At 36.7% G+C, this 10,008-nt stretch overlaps 1 protein-coding gene and 1 long non-coding RNA gene across 2 annotated transcripts; one reads left to right on the top strand and one right to left on the bottom strand.

Moving 5' to 3' along the window:
- The first annotated feature begins 854 nt into the window (after nucleotides 1–854).
- LOC311283632 lies at nucleotides 855–3,674 on the top strand. The gene is made up of 2 exons (XR_014626092.1): nucleotides 855–1,015; nucleotides 1,795–3,674. It is a non-coding gene; the product is annotated as an uncharacterized lncRNA (long non-coding RNA).
- Nucleotides 3,440–4,358, bottom strand: LOC311283622 (uncharacterized protein). Its single transcript, XM_084398144.1, has 4 exons — nucleotides 4,202–4,358; nucleotides 3,969–4,122; nucleotides 3,793–3,867; nucleotides 3,440–3,674 (listed from the first exon to the last, which is right to left on the bottom strand). Exons 1-4 carry the CDS (start codon nucleotides 4,272–4,274, stop codon nucleotides 3,653–3,655), a joined length of 324 nt encoding a protein of 107 aa, XP_084254270.1. The 5' UTR covers nucleotides 4,275–4,358; the 3' UTR covers nucleotides 3,440–3,652.
- Between the last annotated feature and the right edge of the window lie 5,650 nt (nucleotides 4,359–10,008).

Genomic DNA, 10,008 nt, shown 5'->3' with positions numbered 1-10,008 from the left:
TCATGTTCCTTATTTGTAAGTTGCTTTGGATAAAAACGTCTGCTATATCAAGGGTGTCAAATCCTGGTCCTGGAGGGTCTATGCCCTGCAGTTTTTAGCTTCAACTTTTCTCAAAATACTTGCTTGGAAGTTTCTAGTAATCCTGAAGACCTTGATTACTTTGGTTCATGTGTTAAATTGGGGTTAGACATAAATTCTGCAGGGCAGTGGCCCTCCAGGAGCAGGATTGGACGTACATGATTAAAATGTAAATTACCATGATCTAGATCATCAAGGGATCACCGTCAAAACATTTTTGATCAACTTTTTTTTTTATTGTTTCATCTCCAGGTTTTAGTGTTTTAATGCTTGTCACTGAAGGATCATCAGTGAAAGTTCATCCAGGAGGAAACACAACTCTCCCCTGTAGCATTAAAGATGATACAGAGATTACCTGGATCATTACAAACGGAAACCAAACATTTGTAAGAATTTTGAGACTAGAACATCTGAATGGAGGTTACTCTAAACCAGAACCCTCCAATATTCACCCAAGTTACACTAGGCGGATAAAAGCTCTTAGTTCTCCTACAAACACTCACTCTCTGCTTCTGATGAACATCACGGACACTGATCTGATGCTCTTCTGCTGCACTGAATGTATGCTTGAGCAAATTCACTGCACTAAACTTGACTATGAAGGTAAGATTTTCTCCAGATTATTTCATTGAACACTTTCCTAGTGTATTTTTTAGTGTATTTTTAATTTAACTGCTAGTTAAAACAAAGATGTGAACTTCATTTATTTTGCAACATCGTATGTATCAAACCTCAAACTGAATAAAAAATCTGTATTTTTCTGTGTCGTGTGTAGATGTGAGCACTGGAGATGTGGATCAGCAGGATACAGTTACTATCAGTCATGATTCAGTGATCCTCAGTATCAGCCCGTGGCTGCCTGTCGTCTGTGTGCTTCTGCTACTGTTACTGGTGTCAAGTGTCTGTGTGTGTTGGAGACGAACACGACTGCAGAAAGGTGAATATTACTTTAACCTGATTTTATGATAACATCAGACAGCTTTAAAATAATCTGATTACATTCAGTTACTCTCTCTAAAAAGTACTGCATTCTCTTTTAATTCTTTCTAATAAATAATATAAAATTATTCTTCTCCCCATTTAAAGGGAGGTTACGTTACATTTTAACATTAGATGTTAAATCCACTATCATTTTATATAGAATAGTCTATACAGTATTTGATGCAATTACATCAGTAGTAACTGTAATAAAATTTCTGAAAAACTAAGAGTAATATCTTAGAGTAATGCATTACACCCACTGATTACATTATATTTACTATGTTTTTGTATAATTGTTTTCTCTAAAGGTTGTGCAAGAACTAATGACCTGCACCAGGACTGGATTCACAATAGTGTTCAGGTCAGAATCTCTCATACATTAGTCTGCTGTAATATAAGTTTGCAGGTTTCCTAGTTGTCAGTATTTGAGAGGCAAACATTTGATATTTTATAAATACATATATATTTTATTTATATAGCTGTACATACAGTACATAATGCACAAATCTGTATATAAGTCTTCTGTTCCAGAAGTATACCACATTATTTATGTCTTATTTAAATGTTCTTTCTGTTCTTGCATAAATGTAAATATGTATGCAAGAGCTCCTGAAAAAAAAACGAAACAAGTTCCTCGTGTGTTTGCGCACACTTGGCGAATAAAGCTCATTCTGACTCTGATTTTGATTCAGTTATCTTTAAGCTGATCACATTCTTGTTCTTCTTGCTTTCCAGGGTGAAATAAAGTTCGGTCATTTTATGATGAGACGTGAGGAATGGACACTGACTGAAGTTATTTATACACCACTGAATAATATTTGTTAAATCATAATTTCAAAATTCTTTATACACTTAACATGTTTTGCGCTCACACACACATTAACAAGTTATTGAATTTGCACTGAATATGTTAAAACAAATGATCTTGTTGTGATTATGTGGCATCATAAAGCACCTATTTCTGACTAAACTTTAAACAACATTGGCTTGATGGATACATTTATTATCAGTGTGTTTTCTATTTGTAATTTTTGATGAGATTACAAACAGTTAAAAAAAGCAAAAAGCAACACTTCTAAAGAAGTGCATACAAACAAAGAAGTAAAGCTCTTTTGGATGCATTTGCTTGTGGGTGATGTATAGGTATGACTTTTGAATATCCTAAATGTTTTTAATGCCAACACAGTTTAGTGACCATTAACCACATCTTGTTTTTCATAGTTGTCAGTCACACTGGACATTTATAACCACACATAGCGCTTTACCACAGTGAACCACTAATGTGAAATGTGCTGTTGTATCTGAGCTACAGACCACAGCCGGTCCAGAAAGTGTGCGATCATTTCAGAGAAAAAACTAATTCTCACCACAAGACTGCAAATGAGTTTATATCTTCTTATTTTATTGCATGATGTTTGTTTGAAAGGGCATTAGAGTGGATTGGTTCAGTTAATCAACATTTAATTAGTTAAAAAACAAACAGTGTTTGAATAAACCCTTTTAGAAACAATCAGTTTGTTAAAGGGGTCATGAACTGGATTATGTTATTATTTTATAATATTTCCTGGGGTGCCCCTATAATGTCAGTATGATTTTTTACACCAAAAATTGTCATAATTTCGAAATAAAAGGCATTTTTTCTAGCCTGGGTGGTTTTCAGTTTGGGCAATTGTGAAGTTGTGAAGTTGATCTTTTAGTCACTGGCTTGATTTACTGATCCATAAACAGTATTGAACGATTTTGAGAGAAAGATAATCTGTCTGAACTTGAATAATTACACTAATAATGCCCAGAATGGTACCAAACTTCTACAGTAGTACAAATAGGTTCTGTACTCATAAAACAAGGCATTGGAAAGTTTGTAAGTACATCAGGAGTTTATTTAAATAACACTTGCCTGATGGCTTATGCTACCGCTAACCCAGACGTCGAGGTCACTTCCGTGATTTTGGAAAAGCACGTAAAAGTCCGGGCAGAAAGCGATGCATAAGGATGTAGTGTAACGACGCCCAGTTCCAGGAATGCACTAATATTTTGTTGGTAGTACCAGTTTGCAACAATTATTAGTTAACACTAAGTTGTCATTTGAGTACAGAGTTTTATGAGTACAGAACCTATTTGTACTACTGTAGAAGTTTGGTATCATTCTAGGCATTATTAGTGGGGTAATTTACGAGATACATCATAGGATCCAATAGCGCCTGCACTAAGCCATCCGGCTGATATCTCTAAATAAGCTCTAACTTTAATAATGTTCGACCAAGGGAAATAAGGCTATGGGCGGTGTTTAGCTCGGGGTCATGGTGCAAAGGACCCTAGGTTGATTTTACTCCGAACCATCTCTCTAAGGCAGGAGAGTGAAATGAATACAAAACATCCATGCAATGCAAATTGGTTTATTGTTGTATGTTATATTATTGTCTTTTGTTCAACAGGGTTCATCTGTTAAAAAGTAACAAGCTGAATCCTCTGTAGGATTGACTTTAAGATTGAAAAATTTTACTTATAAGTAGACTTATAAGTTGGCACCCCAGAAAACCCAGTCAATCCACGACAAGTTTACTAATAGATGATGCTGGTGGTGGCGTGGAAGTCAGGGTTTTTTTTTAGCTCTCCTGAAAAAAAAAAACATATGAATACAAGAATACTATACTAAATATGCAACACTTATAACACATTATGTTACAAATTCAGGGAAGCTATGTTTCACCACACTTGTTGGGCTTAACTTACAAAAACTTCGTAGCTGCTTCCTTCACCCATGGTAGGTTCCAATCAAGACAGAAATCTCCTCGTTCAGTCTTAAAGCTGTTAAAGAGAATGAAAAAGTTAAAACAGAAATCTAGCATCAGATGCTGTTGATCTCTAATCATGACATGTTTTCTTTAGAAAAGAACTGGGATTCTTACATGATGGCCTTCAGACATGGAGGACTTTGGTTTTGCAGCCTGAAACCGATGATAGGATCAGTAAACTGTTCTCGAGTTAGTCTGGAGACGACTCTACAGCATGTGATCACCCTCGGATTCCCTCCCTTCTCAACACCTTTTCCTTCTGCTGAGACTGAAGAACAAGGTAAACCTCAATATTCTGCACCGTACCATCAGATAGAATAATATACAAAAATATTTAAGCACTTTACCTGTTATAGTCCAGATCACAGATGCAAAAACCACAACAGCCAAACTCCTCATGAGGATCCTTTGTGTCTCCATTGTCACAGTCGATCTTCAACTCTCACTGCTTGTGTCTGAGAGAATATATTCAAGACTCTCACTAGTTCACCTTAAATAGTCAATAAAGCGGAACTTGGGCTACACCCTGTCTTTTGCAAGCACTTTTATTTTTGTGGTTGATTTCATCATTGTTCTGTTTCATGTGGGTTTCAGTATAGTTTAGTTTGGGAGTAAACTCAGTAAACGCATGATTACTGATTGAATTTAAACAAAATTGTCTGATGTATTAAATAGGGAGTATAGGGTGTGATCTCTGTTTTAGGAATACCTGGTTGACATTTATCCACACGGCAGGAAAAATTGGGCTACACATGGACAGTGTGCGTGGACATCAGTGAACTGTGCTGATGAAAAAAATGTCATGCCCACTTGTCAGTGAGATGGTGAAGTATGGTTTGTGTTAGGTTTTGGGTTATGATTTTGGCTTTAATTAATTAAGCCTGATTAAATGTTTCAAATTAATTCATATGGATTTGGAATGATGTGAGGGTAAATAATTTTACTTCAAAAACGAAACATCATTTAAGGCTTTTTTTCCCAATGAAATGAACATATTCAGCAATGTCATGCATATAATCTTATGCATTTTCTGTATTGTTGAGTGTAGATGAGATCACTGAATATGTAGAGCAGCAGGATACAAATAATATCAGTCATCATGATTCAGTGATCATCAGTAACTGTCGTCTCTGTGCTTCTGCTACTGTTACTGGTGTCTTTGAATGACTGGCATTAAAATAAGCATTAAAAGCTGACGACGGATCATTTTCTTCCGCTATTTTCTTCTAGATCTGCTGTACAGCAGAAACAAACTTTGTTGCATTATTTTCCTGTTATCCCTATAAAGCTGCTTTGAAACAATCTGTATTGTAAAATGCGCTATATAAATAAAGATAACTTGACTTGACTTGACTGAAGGACTGATTGAATATTGATAAGGAGATGGGAGAGGGAGGTTGGGAAGAGACAACTCAGACTCTAAACAGGGCGATGAAACCAGACTTATGCTGGGCAGGACCAGCGGTAATGAAGGCACAGACAATTCAAGGATGGGCAGGACCAGTGGTGATGATGGTAACACAGATGATACAGGGTGGGGAGCACTACCTCTGTTTCCCAATTGATAAGCCATTCCTCCTCATTGTGCAACTCCACCAAAACTCCCACTGGTACGGCTGTAGCCGGCTCACACACCTGGTCAGACTTTCTTTGGTGTTCAGGCTCCGGGTGATGGTCTGCGCTATCCTCCTCCACCGCGGCAGGCGTAAACTCCTTGTCTGCGCTAGGCTCTGGAGTCGTGTCTGTAGTGCGGGGTGAAGGCTGGCTGGACTCTGGGTCTGATGACGCAGACGGTGGTGTGGACTGTGGGTAAACACTTTCCAGACGCCGGAGGATGGCCAGAAAAGTTTGAAAAGTAGGACATAAATCTTGTCAAAACTCAAGTTCACAGGCCCTATGAAAGCCTGTACTTACTCGAAAAACAACAACCACAAGCCAAATCAGAAGAAGCTGATCATGCTTTATTTGTAGTTTTAGATTACAGTTGTTCCAGCTCACATCATCATTTCCCAATCAAAATTTCCCCTTTTTTCTCGTACAAATCAGTCACTTAGATGTACATCAGACTTCTTGTCAGGAGTTACTAATAGTAGGCTACAGTAGTTACTAATGGATGATGTTAGTGGTAGTGTAGAAGTCAGGAGATAGAACACATGGGTTTCAGCTGGTTTATTTCTTTGAGCTCTGCTGCTGCTGCAAAAAGATACATTTACAATAGGTACATTTTCTAAAGTAACTGTGAGAGGTGTTTACTGTGGCAACACTCAATATCACAATGCCATAATCATCAGTTTTTCCCCTTGACTGTGTGATGGATTTTTTAATTAATCAACTTTAATTAATCAACTAAAAAATTTTTTTCCGCAATGAAGGACTAAGCTTTTTAATAAAATGAAGAATTGCTGTGTTGTAAACCAGAAGAGACTTGGGGAAATTAAGCTGTTTAATTAGATTTTTGCGGTTCTCTGAGGCCCCGTCCACACTACTGCGTTTTCGTTTAGAAACGGAGACCCTTTGCTACGTTTGCACCTCCCGTCCACACTAAAACGACAAAAACGGAGACCCAAAACGGAGAAGTTTAGAAACGCTGCCGACCCGTTTTTCGTTTTGAATCTCCGGAGGGCGTTTTAGTGTGGACGGGTCAAAACGGAGGACTTTAGAAACGATGACGTAGTAGAGGCTCACGCTCGGATCTGATTGGGTGTCATCAGTCATGGCGTAGGCTATATCTTTTCTAGCAGCTGTTGTGCAAGTAAATTCTGCATTTTACAATGCGAACTGCCTACATGCGCCGGAGGCAAGCTATTATTCAAGCGATCTGTGACAATTCCCGGTAAAATAGTGACAATGTGACAATTCCCGTGTGCAACTGACAATTCCCGATAAAATAGTTTACGTTTGACAATTCCCGGTATCGACCGTGTACATGGAGCGTCGGTTTTGGGTTAACCCGGGAAGAACCAGCGCATGGTGGGATAATTTTATCAATGAAGTTGTGTTTACACCGGCTCGCGCATGCCCAGTGTTGGTGAATGGTCACGTGATCCGCGTTTTCAGTCGTTTTAATGTGGACGGAGATCAATTCTAATACGCAGCTAAAACGCTGGTGTGGACGGAGATCGTATTCATTTTAATTCTCCATTTCTAAACGAAGCCGCAGTAGTGTGGACGGGGCCTGAGTGTTCAAGCTACCTTTAAAAGAAGGGATGACAGCAGAAAAACAAAAGAGGAAGTGGGGCCTGCAGCCACCATCCTGAAAGAGGAAGTTGACACTTCTGAGAGGGGTCAGCATGGGGAGACTGATTCAGTGCAAAGGTGACAATTCACTTGAGACTTTTCCTAAAGACAAAATGTCTTTTTTTCCATGCATTGTGCAATTTTGTGGCAGAATGGATCAAAAGCCAGACCGAGGAGAGTGCCATCACAGCCTGGCGATCCAATGTATCAGCCTGAAGTCAACTGAATGACAATCCACACAGAAAGACAATCAGCCTTGTGGGTTAGGTGCTGCATTTTCAATGATCACTACAGAGACCGTTTCAAATTTAGTCAATTATCATATTTAACTTGATTGTTTTTGATTATCCACTGGTTTCAGCAATTCTTCATATTCTTCACTGTTTAAACTAACACTTAACCTGCTTTCAGTAGGTACCAGTAACAGCCCTACTCAGTTAAATAAATTATAATAGTGGCAATAGTTATAGTCCCTAATAAGAGAATGGGTGATAAGTTACTTTGCCAGACTAGGTCCGAATAGATAATTGGGTAAACTTCTATAGCGATGAATGAATGACTAAATTTAATATTTTTAGCGCAATTTTCCACCGGACAAAATTGCGATTGTTAACTCATGATTTCTGTTCTGTCTGTGCGCACCAATCTTGCACTTCTATCTACTCCTCAACCAGACCACCTAGAGACTTCAGGTTTTCGGCATTATGTTAAGGAAGGTCTAATCTCGGGAACGCACAAAAAAAATCCAGGAAAAGATTTTGGATTTCCTGGAAATTCCAGAAAAAAATCTGTTTTTTGCACATTTCTCGGCAACCATAATAGCTATCGAGTTGAAACAAATTGCAATCGATAGCTTCTAAAATTTACAATAATATTTGAAGAATATGAGAATTGATCAAAAATCTTTCCTTTATGGTTCAAAAATTAATTAAAACTTTATACACTGAAAAAAATGATTCATTGACTAGTTGAATTTACTAAAAGAAATTATGTTAATTGGATCCACATAATTGATTTTAGCTACATTTAAACAAATGCATTACGTTGAACTAAGTTCAGCTTAATGCATTTGTTTAAATGCTAAAATCAATTGCGTGGAACCACTTACGATAATTTTTTTTAGTAAATTCAATGATTTCAGTAAATTCTTTGAATTTTCTAAATGTTTTTATCGTAAGTGGTTCCACGCAATTGATTTTAGCTACATTTAAACAAATGCATCAAGTTGAACTTAGTTCAATGTAATGCATTTGTTTAAATGTAGCTAAAATCAATTATGTGGAACCAATTAACATAATTTTTTTTAGTAAATTATACTAAGTCAATAAATCATTTTTTTCAGTGTATGAAGGGAAATAAGAAAAATATTGCCTTTTCACCTATAAAACTATTGTTCCACAGAAATACGTAAGGAAGGTATTCACAAGAGTCATGAGCACAATTAATTCCACTGAATTACGGCAAGAAATCAATGAAGGTATCGATCAAGATTTGGAGAAGGAGCAAGAATATATGAGAAAACGACAAGAGGTTGTTGCAAAATAAATGGAATTACGTTCAGCAAAGCGACAAAAGATGGCGACATCCACACCAACGGCTTCCTCATCAGGCGTATCTGATTTCTACGATGACTCGTGGCTTTCAGAGGATGTTTTGGCAAATATCTCGAAAGCAGAAGAAGAGTTTACAAAGTCACAAGCCAATAGTCAAGCAGAAAAGAAGGAAGAATCTGAAGAGGACAAAGCAGAAAAGGAAGCTGATACAGAGAAAATCGAGGATATTGAGTGAACACAAGATGTAAAAAATAATGAGCTAATAAAAGAAATTATGTTCAACTAGTCAATTGTTAACTTTGTCAACTTATTTTCTCTTTCATTTACTATCTCTTAGTGTTGTGATCCCATGACGTGAGAAAATTGCGCTAAAACACTCACTGAGTTTTTATTACTTGTTTAGGTTTTTCCATTGGCTAAAATAGCAAAATAAAAACTTTCAAAAGGAAATTGATTTTAGGAAACATATTTCATTTCTGGATTATTATTAAGTTGAAGAGCTTTATAGCATAACCAAATTTCCAACTTATTACTAAAGATTTTAATGTTTTAATGAAGCCCAGAGCACGAATTAAAGCAAATTATGTAGGGGGCACAAAGATAAAACCTAGACCAAGAACAATGTAACCCAAACATGTTCATTTTAAACTAAAATGAGTATAATCAGTTTAGACATTTCAACGAAATCAGTTAATTTGGAAAAATAGGATTGTAAGAAGATAAGTAGTTAAAGATTTCATGGCATGAGAGCAGCTAAGGCTATTCTCATGGCAGGAGCTGGGTGAAACAGAGTTAATTTTAAAATAATGACGTTGTTTGAAACAAAATATTTGTGTTAAGGATAAAAATGAAAAGATTCTAGAAATGTTTCGGTTAGATTTTATTACACAGATCCTTAAATAGATCTGACTAAGTAAAACAATCGCCTGCTTGAATTAAAAGCTAGCAAAATAAGGTTAAGAAAAATGGTTAATCAGCAGTATCAGCCTGTTAAAGGCCTAATAGATCAATGAGATTCGAAATCCAGAGAAAGATGACACTGAACTTGACTTAAGGTCTACTAAAGTTAAAGGCAATGTACTATGGTATGTTTAGATTTTTACTAAAGATAGAATTAGATTGCTTGAAGATAGAATGTTGGGAAGAAGATGAGAAGATGGTATGTGTATGTGGTAACATTGGAAATTGGTTGTATTTTCATTACAGCTTAGGATGCTGATCGAAGGAATATCTTACAGGTATTATAAAGTAAAAGATGAAACATGGTATGATTAGAGATATCAGGTGGTATTAAAGTCACTGACTTATAATGGGATGATTTGGTAAAGGTAAATTAGACTGCAGGTAAATGGCATGTCAGGTCA

Source organism: Rutilus rutilus (assembly GCF_951802725.1).
Source record: "Rutilus rutilus genome assembly, chromosome: 24".
NCBI lineage: Eukaryota > Metazoa > Chordata > Actinopteri > Cypriniformes > Leuciscidae > Rutilus > Rutilus rutilus.
This window is presented reverse-complemented; position numbering and strand designations above follow the sequence as displayed.

Coding starts and splice junctions, on each gene's coding strand:
- LOC311283622 (XM_084398144.1), bottom strand. CDS start 4,274: ATGGAGACACAAAGGATCCTCATGAGGAGTTTGGCTGTTGTGGTTTTT. Junction 4,123..4,201: donor TGTGATCTGGACTATAACAG/GTAAAGTGCTTA, acceptor CTTGTTCTTCAG/TCTCAGCAGAAGGAAAAGGT. Junction 3,868..3,968: donor CCATGTCTGAAGGCCATCAT/GTAAGAATCCCA, acceptor TCTCTTTAACAG/CTTTAAGACTGAACGAGGAG.